The 16,800-nt window shown below is 43.0% G+C and overlaps 1 protein-coding gene across 9 annotated transcripts in view; it reads left to right on the forward strand.

Moving 5' to 3' along the window:
* The window catches only part of STXBP5L (syntaxin binding protein 5 like), a 424,278-nt gene that overhangs the window by 299,098 nt on the left and 108,380 nt on the right, over positions 1–16,800 (forward strand). For all 9 annotated transcript variants that reach the window (XM_030534340.1, XM_030534349.1, XM_030534386.1 and 6 more), the window contains exons 15-16: positions 10,221–10,438; positions 14,273–14,445. In XM_030534340.1, the coding sequence (XP_030390200.1) occupies positions 10,221–10,438; positions 14,273–14,445 (391 nt within the window). The remainder of the gene's footprint in view (positions 1–10,220; positions 10,439–14,272; positions 14,446–16,800) is intronic.

Here is a 16,800-nt window from a genome sequence, read left to right on the forward strand (position 1 = left end):
AAGAGATTTTTGAAAAGAGATTTTTTTTCCCACTTACCTTTAACTCAGAAATGGCTGAGGGGTTTTCTTCAAGCTTTCCACAAAAATTGGCAAAGAAGCTAAGCATATAAGAACTTAGCCCCAAAGGATAAGTTTTCAGAAAGTTGTAATACAGTGAAAATGGGTGCAGTAAAATATCATATGTGGTGATAAAATGAGCCTTTAGGCCAGAGGTGGGCAAACTACAGCCAACGGGCCACATCCAGCCCATGGACCGTCCTGCTGGGTTGTTGAGCTCCCGGCCAGGGAGGCTAGCCCCCCTCCAGCTTCGCCGCCGCGCGGGCAGTACTCTGGGTGGCGGGGCTGTGCACTCCTGCAGGGCAGTGCAGCAGTGTGTCTGGCTCTGACCGGGCGGTGCGGTGCCACGGCCAGACATGCTGCTCTGAGCGGCATGGTAAGGGGGCTGGGGCCGGGGAGTTGGATTAGGGACAGGGGGTTCTGGGGGACGGGGAGCAGGAGGCAGTTGGATGAGGTGGAGATTCGGTGGGAGTGGGGTTTGAATAAGCATGGGAGTCCCAGGATGCCTGTCAGGGGGTGTGGGTGTGGATAGGGGTCAGCGCAGTCAGAGGTCAGACAGCAGGGAGGTTGGAGGGGGGGTAGAGTCCCGGGGGGACAGTTAGAGGTGGGGGGTCCCAGGAGGGAGTAGTTAGGGGACAAGGAGCCGAGGGGGTTGAATGGGTCGGGAGTTCTGAGGGGACAGTCGGGGACAGGATGTGGGAGGGGGCAGATAAGGGGTGGGGGCCAGGCTGTTTGGGGAGGCATAGCCTTTCCTACCTGGCCCTCCATACAGTTTTGCAGCCCCAATGTGACCCCCTGAGTATGCTGCAGTACCTAGCTGCATTGCTTCTGGGAGAAAGTTGGTGATTAGTTGTGATTCAGAGTCACAACTTTCTCTGAAAAAAAGTGTAGTTTACTTGCCTCCTTGTTACTGCTCTGCTGACCAGCACATTGGAAGGAGGGCAGAGCCAAGTGCCCCACCCCATCTGCCAAGAGTGGAGAGAGTAGTAGAATGTGCACAGCCCTTGCTCACCCTTCTGCACTTGGGCCACACTCCAGGGAATGTTCACATGGCCACGTAAGGTTGAAAAGAGCTCCCTGCATTGCTGTATTAGTCTGGGTCACAGTCTGCCCCATATGATGTATGTAACACCTTGTGTGTTTATGTATTTTATTGTACATATGTAAACTTAATTATAAAGGAGGAGATTTACAAAGGCACAAATGGGAGTTAGGCATCCATTCTCATTGGTTTTCAATGGTACTAAGGCACATAAAATACAAATTGCCAAAGTATCTGAGTGATTTAGAAGCCCAAGTTCCGTTTTTAAAAGTGACTTGGACAGTTAGGGGTTTTGCCTCAATGAAAGTCAATGGTACTTGGTCTTCCAAGTCACTCAGGCACTTTTGAAAATGTTACCCGTAACAGCCCATTGTGCTTTGAAAATTTCCCAATGTTAGCAAATAAACTTTGATGGATGTTGTATCATTGTGGGTTGGGTTAAACCTCTTTGTTATGGCTTGGGCATAATCATCACCTTGCATTCCAGGATGAATATAAAGTTGTAATGGAATGCTAAACTGTATTATACTGTTCAGTCACTAAGTGGCAATGTGTGTAACATATCTTACTTAAGCTAACATTAGCCAGACCTGACAGAGCACTAAAGGATCATACACTGAACACATCTAGTGTGTACATCTCTGAGAAGTAAGATCTGTAATAAGTCTATATCTGATACAGAATCCTGATCTGCTAGTAGCAGCCCTGCAACCTCCCTGCTGCTGATAGATCAGGACGGTGGCTGACCTACTGGTCTGCAGTTAAAGCCACTGACAATAACAAAACTGAAAAAGCCAAAGAGAAGCATGAGAGAAGAAAGAAGGTTGTGGACATCTGCAAATCCCTCATCTGTTTACATTTTCACAAAAAGACACTGAAACAAACTGACTGTTATACATCAACTACAATGGGGACTCCAGCAACAACAACATGACATAGTATCAGAAGTAAACCAGTGCCAGAGGAGAATGAACAGAAAAAACAAAGCAACAAAAGTTGCAAACAGAAGGAATGAAGCAACAAAGATTGCAGGATTTCATCAACAGGCACTCTTCAACACCCCAGAGAACTTTAGCTTTGACAAACCTTCACAATGGACAGATTGGAAGCAATATTTTGCAAGATTTCAAATTGCTACAAAGCTCCATCAGGAATCTGGAGATATTCAGGTATCTTTAACTAATGCTATGGTGAAACAGGCGGCGCATATCTTTAAATCCTTTGACTTTACTGAAGACAATTGCAAACATGGCTATGAAGGGGTTCTGACTATGTTTGATGCAGACTTTCTGCCTCAGAGCAGTGTTTCTCAACCTATTAATAATTGTGGGCCATATATGTGGCCCATAGTGTGTTACCTGGGCCACAGGTTGAGAACCACAGCACCCCCCAACCCTACCCACACACACTGCTATGCCCAACAACCCCAGCCCAGAGATTCCTCTGCAGAATGGGGCCAGGAGCAGAGCTCTCATGGCAGAGCTAGGTGGCAGGGACCCCGATCCCCCGTGTGTGGCGCCAGGCAGCAACCCCAACCCTGGACCTTGCTGTGTGGGGCTGGGCGGGAGCCTGACCTGGATCCTGCCATGTGGCAGCCCAGGCCCTGGACCCCGCTGCCCTTTAGCACACATCTGGGCCGCAACTGTGTGCTAATTGGACCATGTGTGGTCCACAGCCCATGAGTTGAGAACCACTGCCTCAGAGTAATGTGGTTTATGAAAGAACAGGTTTTCACCAAAGAATTCAAGAACCAAGGGAAAAAGTTGCATGTTTTATAAGAGCTCTTCATGCATTGGCTGGAAATTGATTTTGGTGCAACAGGACATAAAAATATCAGAGACAGTCTGGTTATTGAGTTAACAGATAAAAATCTTTCACAGCAGCTGCAATTGAAGACAGATTTAACCCTAGCTATAGCTATATAGTTAGCAAAGCAGACTGAACTACTCAAACAGCAGAATGAAAGGCAGGGGAGCAACTTCAATAACTTGAAACTAACTTAGAAGTTGTAAGCAGACACTTGAGTGCTAAAAGTCATTATCATAAAACCCCTGAGGCAAAGAGAGAGCTCCTAGGCTAAGACAGACAAGTGACAGCATACGTGCACAATGTATGGAAAAGTTACATCCCAAGAGAAGGCGCGTGTTCAGCCAGAGGTGCAAGGTGTAAGGTACTTTGCAGCTGTTTGCCACACCAAAGCAGTCAGGAAGTTGACACACATTAAGAAAATCAAGAGTCATTGTTTCTGGGATCCATCACTAGTGACAATACTGAACCTGCTTGGAGAGTGAAGCTGAATATTCATGGCAAGACTTTTGACTTTAAAATTATTTCAGGAGCTGACATCACAGTCGTCTCAGAAGGGACTTACAATCACCTTAAACCCTTCCCAGAGATTACATTGCCTGACACAGTTCTGACAGTATTCTGAACTGCATGGGCCAGTTCATCACAGAAACAACTTACTAAGACAAAAGCTATGCATTCACAGTGCATTGGATCACAATGTAGCAGCTATATGGCCCTGTTGATAAAGGAGGAAGAACTCAATAAAGGATTTGATGCTACTGGATTTTTGAAAGGAGATCCAGTACAAAACAACTTAAGAGAAAAAGCTGAACCATACAGTGTACAAACTCCCCCACCAGAGAAATCTAGAAAGAAATTAGCTGCAGATTTATGTGAATTCAGAGGACATCATTATCTGGTCATGGTGGATTATTTTTCCAGGTATATAGAAATAATGAATTTGAAAGACATAACTTGCCGCAGTGATATCAAGAAACTGAAGTGCACTTTTGCTCATTTCAATATTCTAGAACAACTAGTGACAGACAACAGACCACAATTCACTGCAGCAAAATTTAAGTTGTTCTGAATGAAATATGATTTTGATCATATTACTAGTAGCCCACATGACCCAGAAGCAAGTGGAGAGACTGAGAAAGCTGTGCAGACAGCCAAGAAAATCCTACAGCAGGAGGATCCATTCCTTGCTATTCTGAGTTACTGATCAACACCAACTGCAGCTACTACATATAGTCCAACACTACTCTGCTGGGAAGACAACTCAGAACTACTGTTCTAACTTTGAAAAGGAATCTTTCTCCAAAGTGGCCAGACATGATAAAAGTAGCCAAATCCAATAAAAAGAATAAAAGAACTGCCGGATCTAAAACTTGGTTATCATGTTCGCATCTAATTGGACGAAGACAAAGAGTGGACACTGAGTGCTCAAATAATATGTGAACGAGACTGACAGTGGAGAGTTCAACAGAAAACCATCAACGTCTACAGTTTGTTCATCTGAAAGGACAATTAACAGAGCAAAGTCTTCAGAAGGTGGATGCAGAACAAGAAGACTCAGAGATTCCAAACCAACCACAGTCAGTCATTGCAACCTGTGGAAATCCAGATGACCAAGTTGTTACATATTCAAGTAGAAAACCAGTATGATTCAGAGACACTTAACAGACTGACATGTACCTAACTTCAAAGGTAGTGTGATAGTGTATATTTTGTAAATGATAGGAATGTAGAATTTAAAGGGGGAGATGTAATGGAATGCTAAACTGTTTTATACTAGGTGGCACTGTATGTAAAATGTCTTATTTAAAGCTAACCTTTGCCATACCTGGCACAACATTAAAGGATCATACGGTGAACACATCTGGTATGTATCTCTCTGAGGGCTTGTCTACATCAGAAAGTTACAGCGCTGGTGAGGGAGTTACAGCGCTGCAACTTTGAAGGTGTACACATCTGCAGGGCATCACCAGCGCTGCAACTCCCTGTTTGCAGCGCTGGCCGTACTCCCGTTTTGTCTGGGGTGTAGAGGATCCAGCGCTGGTGATCCAGCGCTGGTAATCCAATGTAGACACTTACCAGCGCTTTTCTTGACCTCCGTGGAACGAGGAAGCCTCTGGTAATCAAGCTGGTCTCCTTTCCCGGTTTGCTCTCTCGTTCCCGGAACCCCGAGCAAGCAGGTCTCCTTCCCTGCGGTTTGCAGGGTGGCTCTGGGAACGCGAGAGCAAACCGCGGCGAAGCTGGTCTCCTTTCCCGGTTTGCACTCTCGTTCCCCGAACCGCCGAGCAAGCGGTTCTCCTTCCCTGCGGTTTGCAGGGTGGCTCCGGGAACGAGAGAGCAAACCGCGGCGAAGCTGGTCTCCTTTCCCGGTTTGCTCTCTCGTTCCCGGAGCCACCCTGCAAACCGCAGGGAAGGAGAACCGCTTGCTCGGCGGTTCGGGGAACGAGAGTGCAAACCGGGAAAGGAGACCAGCTTCGCCACGGTTTGCTCTCGCGTTCCCGGAGCCACCCTGCAAACTGCAGGGAAGGAGACCTGCTTGCTCGGGGTTCCGGGAACGAGAGAGCAAACCGCGGCGAAGCTGGTCTCCTTCCCCAGCTTGCTCTCTCGTTCCCGGAACCCCGAGCAAGCAGGTCTCCTTCCCTGCGGTTTGCAGGGTGGCTCCGGGAACGCGAGAGCAAGCCGCGGCGAAGCTGGTCTCCTTCCCCGGCTTGCTCTCTCGTTCCCGGAACCCCGAGCAAGCAGGTCTCCTTCCCTGCGGTTTGCAGGGTGGCTCCGGGAACGCGAGAGCAAGCCGCGGCGAAGCTTGTCTCCTTTCCCGGTTTGCTCTCTCGTTCCCGGAGCCACCCTGCAAACCGCAGGGAAGGAGAACCGCTTGCTCGGCGGTTCGGGGAACGAGAGTGCAAACCGGGAAAGGAGACCAGCTTCGCCGCGGTTTGCTCTCGCGTTCCCGGAGCCACCCTGCAAACCGCAGGGAAGGAGACCTGCTTGCTGGGGGTTCCGGGAACGCGAGAGCAAGCCGCGGCGAAGCTGGTCTCCTTCCCCGGCTTGCTCTCTCGTTCCCGGAACCCCGCGCAAGCAGGTCTCCTTCCCTGCGGTTTGCAGGGTGGCTCCGGGAACGCGAGAGCAAGCCGCGGCGAAGCTGGTCTCCTTCCCCGGCTTGCTCTCTCGTTCCCGGAACCCCGAGCAAGCAGGTCTCCTTCCCTGCGGTTTGCAGGGTGGCTCCGGGAACGCGAGAGCAAGCCGCGGCGAAGCTGGTCTCCTTCCCCGGCTTGCTCTCTCGTTCCCGGAACCCCGAGCAAGCAGGTCTCCTTCCCTGCGGTTTGCAGGGTGGCTCCGGGAACGCGAGAGCAAACCGCGGCGAAGCTGGTCTCCTTTCCCGGTTTGCTCTCGCGTTCCCGGAACCCCCCTTGAAGCCGCCCAACAGCGCTGCAGTGTGGCCACATCTAACACCACTTGCAGCGCTGGTTGCTGTAAGTGTGGCCACTCTGCAGCGCTGGCCCTATACAGCTGTACTAATACAGCTGTAACAACCAGCGCTGCAAAATTTTAGATGTAGACATGGCCTGAGAAGTAAGCTATGTAGTCAGTTTATATCTGATGCAGAAGCCTGACTTGTGAGGAGCAGTCCTACAGCCTCCCATATACACCTCTACCCCGACATAATACTGTCCTTGGGAGCCAAAATATCTTACCACGTTTTAGGTGAAACCGCGTTATATTGAACTTGCTTTGATCCACTGGAGTGCACAGCCCCGCCCACCCAGAGCACTGTTTTACCAGGTTATATCCGAATTCGTGTTCTATCAGGTCGTGTTATATTGGGGTAGAGGTGTATAAAAATAATATGACAGATGTGGCTGAAATAAGAGCAGTCTCTAAACTCAAAACACAGATATGTGTCTCTGCCCAAAATTTTGAATGAACTGGGAAGAGGGGTTCACTGGATATTGTCTGATACAGATAGAGAGAGACATCCTGAACAAGCACAGTGTGTGACCCTAAGAGAAGCCTAATGGGAAGGCTTTTGTGTCTAGTGCTGGCTGAAGAGGTTTGGGGCTACAAGCAAAAAGAAACTATCTCGTTTTGTTTGGTTCCTCCTGCATTTGGAAAAACAGGATTTTGTTCATTCCTTGTAAATAAACAAGATTTCATAAAAGAAAATAGCTGACTACATAATCAATTTCTCCTTTTAACTTGAACGACTGACAACACCCCAATTTGGCAAATTGCGTGGGTCAAAAGGAGTAAGAGTAAGATTTGATGGCTATGCCTGTTCACTGTTTCTTAAGCACAAAGTGTGTACGTTTTGTGTGCAAGTATGTATAATTGTTGGTGTAAAACAATGCAATGTAGCCCTGTGGGATCCCAAAATACTTAGCGTATACTGTACTTGTGAACCAATCTGCCAGTGCTGTAATGTAGCCCCTTTTAGGGGATTTATGTAGAAACACAGTAGCCCTTTTGTTTCCATTGGTGTACCTGATACCACTTTCAGTAACTGGGGGAAAGGTTTGTGTTCTTTTCAGGAACATATATGTTTATGTGTTGGGATTAGGGGTTGTTATCCTTTTAGCAGGGAATAAGCTTAAATGACTAGAACTTATTTCTTGTAGGTACTATAGTAATATAAGTTGAAGCTGTGTCTTAAAAGTGAAAGGCTTTTGGCCTGGGCCTCAGCGCTCCTCACCACCCAAGCTTCCACTAAAGCCAATGGAATATGCCAGTGCTCAGCTGGGGTCTGGCTCTTAATCCTAGAACTGGGCAAATTTTTTCAGATTATTATTATTATTATTAGCCAAAAAATGCATATTCAGATTAACCAAAACATTTTGCAAATTTGTGTAGAATTTACTGAATTGTTTTGGGTCAAAAAAAAGGAGGGGAGGAGGGATAAATCCAGAAAAGTCTAAATGTTTTGTTTTGACATTTTTAAAACAAAATGTTTTGATTTTTCAATTTGAAATGGCTCTTTGTTTTGAATTTTGCTTCCATTTTATTTAAAAAAAGATTTTAAAAAACAGAACTTGAAAATGAAACAAACATTTTGTTTGGGATCAAACCGCACATTTCATTCAACTGAAATTTCAATTTTTTGGTTTGGACACCAAACTGAAAAATGTGTTATTTGCACAACACTTCTTCGTCCTGCTTCTTAAATACATGCTTTGCTTGCTGTGCCTGTGTTTAAGGTTTTCTGGTTACAAAGTTTTAGTTGAAATGATCTTAATACAGTTTAAGGTTTTGTTTGATGATTCATCACAAACATTTATGTGAGCCCCAGGATATTTAAAGATACAAGGTACTCTGCCTTTAGGCACTGGTTAGTTATCCTCTATTTTCATATCTCAAACCACAGGTCTGTTGAGAGTACAGAATTGCTAAGCCACTGAAGCAATTTTCAAAATTCAGCTTTGCTCATGATCCATTTCACTGTTTCTCATTTGCTTAGGAATAGGTGTTATCTGGTCCTGCACAGGTGTACAAGGGGAAGAAAGGCTAATGAAGTCTCTCCTTGCTCCTGTGGTGCCCCTGACCAGAGACCAGGTACAACTGTGATTCTTGCATCCCTGGTATGCAAGACTATAAGAGCCTAGGTCTAAGGACAGCACTGGACTTCCCAGATGTCTGAGGTGGGCTCCATGGCCTCTTTCCACCTCATCATCATCAAAGGCCAGCAGAACTGTACTGGTACTGGAGGAATAGATGATATAACCTGCAAATGAGTAACAGTTCTGAGTTTCCTAGGATTCACAGAGGCAGTGGCCTGATTTGCCATTTGTCCTGAACTTTGTGTAGTCATGTATCAGAGGGGTAGCCGTGTTAGTCTGGATCTGTAAAAGCAGCAAAGAATCCTGTGGCACCTTATAAACTAACCGACGTTTTGGAGCATGAGCTTTCGTGGGTGAATGCCCACTTCGTCAGATGCATGTGACATGCATCTTATGAAGTGGGTATTCACGTGACATGCCTTCATGCATTCATGTGACATGCATCTAACGAAGTGGGTATTCACCCACGAAAGCTCATGCTCCAAAACGTCAGTTAGTCTATAAGGTGCCACAGGATTCTTTGCTGCTTGTGTAGTCATTAACACCAGGGCCAAGTGATTGCAAAATAAGTGTAAAACAATACCGTATCAGAATGGCAGTGTTTTACACCCACTTAATCTGGTGTAAATGAGTACATGGGGTGCAGAACAATGGTAAATTGAGCCCTCCTCATTCCCAACCTACAATATAGACAGTGGCTTAAAGCTGCAGTCCTACTTTTGGATGCTGTATTAAAAGCACCAGTGTCCTAAAGGAATTTTTCACAAAGCATAAAATACACTTCATACTTGAGGAATCAACAGGCCTGATGCTCTTTTTTCTTGCATCAGTGTTAATCTGAAGTAACTCCATCGAAGACAATGCAGTTATACTGGTGTAAAACTAATATGGGTAGAGACCTTAAAATTGCACCTCACTCCAAATCTGAACCTGACGATGGAAACATTTCAGAAAAATGTGGTTGCTATGTTTTTCCTCCATAATCCACACTGATGTAAAAGATTTTGCAAATAGAATAGAATGTGGTTAGTTGTAGCACATTTCATACCTTTTAGATTGTAATGTCTTTGGGACGTAGCCATGAGCAGCACAATCCTGACTGGGGCTTCTGGACATTATCAATCCATATAAAGCTATAAATATAAAACACTAACATATAAAAATGCTGTAAATATTAAATTATTATTTCATAGTGAAGATATTCAAAGTATTTTACAACATAATGAATCAAACAGCAATGATTCTGAAGATAGAGCAACCATTGTGTTATCACACAGCCTTGGAGCTGGCCAGGTCACCAGAATTATCTCCTATTTTTTCCCCTGAAAGTTCCATGGGATCTCTAATTTCTAGGGAGACAACAATTACAGACAGGCAAAAGAGATACTAGTTTAATATCTCATAGGGAAGATAGCACCAACAATGCAGCATGCAGCGCAGCATCTCCCCAGTATTGCACTGCAACATCTGTGTAGAGTAAGAACCTAAATCCAGGGGTGTGACTGAAACACATGACTTTTGCCCTTCTGGTCCAGAAAAGAGAATCCTAACAATGACCCATATACAAATATCCAATACTGGAAATATGAAACATAAAGCGTAGTATTACTCTCTATTATTTTGTTAAGTTGAGCCTTCATATCATGTTTATACTATGTCATGACTGAAAAACAGTAGCAGCTAAGACACCTGATAACTAAAGGTGAGGAGGTATAGGTTTGTTTAATGTTAAACAATAATTGTAGATATGTTGTAATATTTTGCAGTAACTCTACAGATGTTGTACAAGTTAAAAACCTCAAAAGTGTTTGAAAAACAGAAGCTGGGGGAAGGAAAACCAACAGCTGAGATTGTAGAAGAAGATCCTTTTGCCATTCAGATGATGTACTGGTGCCCTGAAAGCCGAATATTCTGTGTGGCGGGAGTCTCTGCATATGTTATTGTTTACAGATTCAGCAAACATGAAGTGAATACTGAAATAGTGGTAAGTCATTGAGAATTTTACTCACATATACTGTTGATTGAAAAGAGTAAATAATGTAAGCCATCATTTTCAAATTTGAGTGCCTCATGTGAGGCTGCTCAATCCCTAGTTATGTACCTGAATAAAACTTCTATTAAGCTTCCTAAGTATAAATTTAGAAGCATTCATGTTTAAACGTTGTGGGTGAAATTTTAGGCCCACTGATGCCAGTTGCAAAACTCACATTGATTTTAGTGGGGCCAGAATTCCAACCTTTCGCAATAGGAATAAAATATAGTAATAAGTCAAGATTTAGGCTGTTTCCAAGCCATCAGGATGGATCTGTGTGTTAGTTGCTTGCTCCAGGAATACTTGGTGTGGTATCATATGTGTTTTTATCATCCAAGGTACAGTTTTGACACCCAAGAACAGAGCAAATATTCTCAGTAAATAATTTTACACTAATATACAAGATAAGTTATCTGTGCTGCTTTGATACTAAACATTAATTTTTCATTGTATGATAATATCACTCTCTTTTAACTCAGGCGTTTAAAGGCTTTATTTTAGTTTATCTTCATAGTGCTTGTAATACAAAGGAATCTAACATTTTCTAGTCTTTGACAAAGTAAAAATGTTATTTTTTTTTCTGGTTTGATATATTTTAATCAACTAATGCTGATTTTGTTTCTGCAAAAAAATGGACACTACAGGAAGTGGCAGATGATTTATATCCAACAGTCAACATTATTTTCACAAATATTGGGCTAACTGCCCCTCTGACCCTTCCTGGTCCCTTCGAGTGCATCTCCTTCAGGTTTCAGGCTGTAATCTTTCACCTCTGTGTATCATTCAGGGCATGGCTACACTTGCAGATGTAGAGCGTTGGGAGTTAAACCAGCCTTCAGAGACTGCAGCAGGAAAATGCTGCCATGTTTTTACACCATCAGCTCGAAATGCCCTGGCATGGCCACATTAGCAGCTCTTGCAATGCTACAAAGAGCAGTGCATTGTGGTAGCTATCCCAGTGTGCAAGTGGCTGCAACATGATTTTCAAATGGTGGGGCACTGGAGTGTGACAGGGAGTTTGTTGTGTATATGTGGGGAAAGAGACTGTGTTTTGGGGTGCAGAGAGTGTGTCAACATGCTGTCTTGTAAATTCAGACAGCAGCAGGCCCCCCTCCCCCCGCCTCTCTCTCTCACACACAGCATTCCACAGTAATGGTTTGCTTTGTCCTGGAACACATAAGCATGCCAGCTGTTAGAAACGGGGCTTTGAAAGTGGATATCCGCATTCCTGCAGATTTCAAAACAATGAGAAGAGTGGCCACTTGACTTCAGGAGATTATGGGACATTTCCGGAGGCCAGTCACAGCACAGTAATGCAACAGCTCGTTCACACTGACACTCGGACGCTTCTCGTGGAGGTGGATTACCAGGAGCGCTTCAGCTGCAGAGTCCAGGCACTCTACATACCTTCCCAGTGTGGACGTGTCACGGTTAGGGCGCCAGGGGCTGCTTTAATGCTCTCTAACTTGCAAGTGTAGCCAAGCCCACTTGCAAGTGTAGCCAAGCCCACTCTCAGACTGGGCTTTTGGCTGCAGTCTCCAGATTCTACCCATGATTATCTCAGCAGATCTAACTTAGTCTCAGCATCTGGAGTTCTGTTCCCTCTGATAGCAATGACCAATGGTTAATAGAATGACCAAACAGCCTTCCTAAACCAGCATATTATTTAGATAGAACCACAGCATTATAGAGAAAACAAATCTTAAAACAATAATCCAACCTCTATGCATGCCTGCATCTCCCTAAGGCTTACCATTCCCTGGATCTGGGGAAGGTTCAGCTTCTTCAGACTCCTTCCACAGAGTCTCTTTCTGTTTCAACCTGTCCACTGGACTGCTCCTAACAATTTATTCTCCTTCTTCCCCTGAGAGGGTTTTTTAATGTTCAGGAGCTCCAGGCTCCCATCCTGACAAAACTGCGGTACCAATTTGATCTGGATCCTGGGAATGTGCCATTGTCCTGTAATTACCTGCCCCCCTCCCCTGCCTGTGTTTGTTGGGAGGTTTGCTTATTTCTAGTTATTGTGTCACTTTCATGTTTGATTTTCCCATAGCACCCTATTAAGCTAGATCAATACATTCTTGCAGGAAGGTCATACCTCTCAAGACACAATAAAATTACTTCACTGACCATGTCACATACAATATTCATAATGTTATTATATCTCAGTATTCTTAGATAATTATGTAGGAGCTCCATGTCTGCCACACTTTTTACCTACTTTATTTCCCCACCTTTTTGTTTTTTAGCTAAATTGTCACAAGGAATGAATGGCATTTTGCTGAGTGTAATAATCTGTGCACATTCAATATTCCATATCTCAAATTTTGTCTCCAATTTAGAACTGTTTACATGAATAGTTCTTTTGTGAAGGGCTATTTCACCATAGTCTCTTACACAGGTGGCATATGCAGTCAGGTCTGCTGAATTTTGGGCACTACCATCTACACCATAGCCTCTTCTCTGCCTTCCTTCATCAGTTGTACCTTCCTCTGGCTCAGACACACAGCTCTTCACTCCAGATCAGTAGTTTCTCTGTAGAAAAAATAAGTTTCCAGGTGGTGGTATAGGCATATCATAAGGCTCTTTCTTCCATTTTGCCACCTGAAACTATTCCTTTCTGCTCATGCTGACCCTCCCCTTATGGGTACACAGAGGATGTCCAGCTGACATGGGATCCAAAATCACTTCTAAGGGGCTCCTCAGCAAGCTTTCGAGGAAAGGGGCCTGTAAAATTGTGCACTCTACTAATAGCATCAGTCCTTTCCTGATACAGCTCCTTGACCAAACTTTTGAGGAGATTGGCAGGGAACAGCATGCCTTTTTTTGGAAATACAGAGAAAGGTAATTGAATGAGGTGATGGGAATCTCCAGTAAACCCCCAGCAGGGACTGCCTTTGTAAGATACCCAAAAACAAATTGGCAAGACATACACCGTTCTGCAACCTCTGGATCTTTCACTTCCATATAGATCTGATGTCCAATTCAGCAGAGAAGTCTTGCAGTCACTATTTAGTTAGTATTTCTCAGAACCACCTCCTGGATGGTCATTGCTGCTTCTTAATCTCTTCAGAATAAGGATCCATTTGGACAGTTCACAAGGGAGAAAAATCAAGAACTTCCCTTGTTAACTGTGGTTCTCCACGATGGTTGCCCATATGGATTCACACTTCCTGCCAATCTTGCCCTTGCCTATGAAGTCTTGGGTTAGGTTTCCTGAATTAGTGAGAAGAAATGCGGGATGATTATGCCCACATCCTCTTTCACATCCTGGAAACCTAGAAGGATGGAGCAATCCACAGGACAATGCTTGCTAGAAGCTTCTGAGCTCATGTGCCAGAGATGTGGTTTTCCAAAGAGCAAGAACCTTATATTATCTCATTGTAATTGCCTGACTCTTGTCTGTAGACAAGGGAAGATCACTCATCAGTGCCATCAGCATGTCAGTTCTGTGCTGTGTGCTAGATTTCTCTCATAGGAAGTGTTGGCAATCTCTGTTTGTAGGGGCTCCAGGTGCCCTCAGTCTCTTTCACCAGCTAGAAAAGGCCCGAGTCACAGTCACTGGTGGAAGCGTACAACTGGGTATTTCTCTACCAGCTTGGGGACAGATGGATTGTTTTCAGATGCTGGTACTGAGATGTTAATGAGTAACCATCTCTAATAGCAAAAAGCAATGATAAATGTGCTTTTATTGTTAGAAACAGAATTAGTGTTATCTATTTAAAAGCAATGAAGTCTAAGTAGCTCATTTTAATAAATTTTAACTTAGATTTTTATTTACTTCAGTCATTAGAGGTGCGACTTCAGTATGACATAGAAGATATCATTACTCCTGAACCAGAAATAATTCCTCCGTTTCCTGATGGCTCATCCCAACTTCCTTCCTTAAAGAGTCTTTCAGGCAGTACCAACACTGTGGCATGTGAAGGAATGATGAAGGACAGTATCCCATGTCTTAGGTAAAGTAATGCACTTATTTAAAAACTTACCCTTCCAAAATGCATTCTTCTCATTCAAATAAATCATATTTAACAAACTTATTAATGAATTGGAAAAGAAGGATAAACAATATGTTAATATAATTCATAGATGATACTAAGATGGAATCTGTGGCAAACAGTAGTGAGAGAAATAATATAAAGGGGGTTTAAATGGTTAGAAATAGAAATATTTAATATAAAATATTAAATGAGACAAAGACAATTTAATACATATGGGGAAAATAATCTGAAATAAATATTAGGAAGACACTTGTTAAGTAATTATGCCAAAGAAGACTTCGTGTTGAGAGAGGCCTATAAATTAGATTTGGACTTGTAAACTGATATGAGAGGAAAAAAAAAGTCAAAAACTTTGAACTGAAAACAAACAAGCATCTGATCGGTGTGCATCAGCATTTAGTTTATAGGGGAAAATATTGTCTTTTGTGTTGACAAAGTGATCTCCATAAAACAGTCATGTCCAAAACTACCAGTATGTGCACTCCCTCTGGTATGGAGGTATGATCTTCCTTTGAGGAAAAACTTATATGTATTTATAGAAAAAAAACCTGTGTATTTATAAAACAATAATAAAAAGCATATAAAGGTAATGACATGAGATAGACGTACAGTTACTGGCTTAATATGGGGGGAGCAAACTAGTGGAATGTGGTCTAGATGAAATTAGTATTAGGTGAATGTACAAGTAGTTGAAAAATCATACTCAAAGAGTAGTGATTGATGATTTGCTGTCAAATTGGGAGGACGTATCTAGTGGGGGCCTGCAGGGGTCTGTCCTGCGTCTGGTATTATTCAATATTTTCATTAATGACTTGGATAATGGAGTGGAAAGTAGACTTATAAAATCTTCAGATGACACCAAGCAGAGAGAGGTTGCAAGCACTTTGGAGGACAGGATTAGAATCCAAAAGAACTTTGACAAATTGCAGAATTAGTCAGAAATCAACAAGATGAAATTCAAGAAAAGTGCAAAGTACTACACTTGGGAAGGAAAAATCAAATGCACAGCTACAAAATGACTAGATGGTAGTACAGCTGAGAAGGATCTGGAAGTTATAGTGGATCACAAATTAAATATGAGCCAACAATATAATGTAGTTGCAAAAAAAGCTAATATAATTCTGGGGTGTATTAATAGGAGTGTTGTATATAAAACCCCGGAAGTAATAGTCCTACTCTACTCTGCACTGGTGAAGCTTCAGCTGGAGTAGTGTGTGAAGTTTTGTGTGCCACGCTTTAGAAAAAATGTGAACTAATTGAGGGGAGAGTCCACAGGAAAGCAACAAAAATGATAAAAGGTTTAGAAAACCTGATTTATGAGGAAAGGTTAAAAAAGCTCAATCTGTTTAGCCTTGAGAAAAGAAGAGTGGTGGTGGACCTGGTAACAGACTTCAAATACGTTAAGGACTGTTACCAAAAGGATGGTGATCGATTGTTCTCTATGACCATGGAAGGTAGGACAAGAAGTATGTGCTTAATCTGTAGGAAGGAAGATGTTGATTAGATATTAGGAAAAACTTTCTGTTTATAAGGATAGTTAAGCATTGGAATAGGCTTTCAAGGGAAGCTGTGGAATTTCTATCAGGGGTTTTTAAAAACAAGTTAGACAAACACCTCTCAGGGATGGTCTAGGTATACTTGATTCTGTCTCAGCCCTGGGGGCTGGACTAGATGACCTCTCAAGCCCCTTCCAGCCCCACATTTCTATTATTCTATTAACTGTGTGTAAAGAAGTATTATGGGTTTTAAGAAATGAAAAATGTGTTGTCTGTTATATACATCACAACTGACTGGAGTAGATTAATATGTTCTGACTAAACCCTAATGAGTTCTGGTTTTGAATGATTTCACGATAAAGCATTCCTTACAATGTTTTATAAATTGTAGTTTAACAGTAATTATAGTGCATTGCAGTGATCAATGTTTATTTTTATTTTAGTGCATTCATAATTACTTTAAATATTATTAAATATGTCTCATTTTGTTTCAAACTCAGTTTAAATAAACAGTGACTGACAGCTCTGTCTTTTGGGCTCCTGAAAGTAGTGTTTTAGAACATAGAAGCATCATCTAATTAGCATAAGAAAAGATATGTTGTTTATACATATGTGGCAGTATTCACTTTGGCACCCAATTCATCAGTCCATCCTTATTCAACAAAGGAGATGAACTCTCAGTGGGAGACACAATGCAAAAAGGAAAAAAAACAGCCACCAGAGTAATATTCTGGCCCCATAGAAGTCAGAGAGTTTTGCCATTAACGTCAGTGGGGCTAAGACTTTACTCTGAGGTGTTTTGTTGTTTGTTTGTTTT

The sequence above is a fragment of the Gopherus evgoodei genome, chromosome 1 (genome assembly GCF_007399415.2).
Source record: "Gopherus evgoodei ecotype Sinaloan lineage chromosome 1, rGopEvg1_v1.p, whole genome shotgun sequence".
Taxonomy (NCBI): domain Eukaryota; kingdom Metazoa; phylum Chordata; order Testudines; family Testudinidae; genus Gopherus; species Gopherus evgoodei.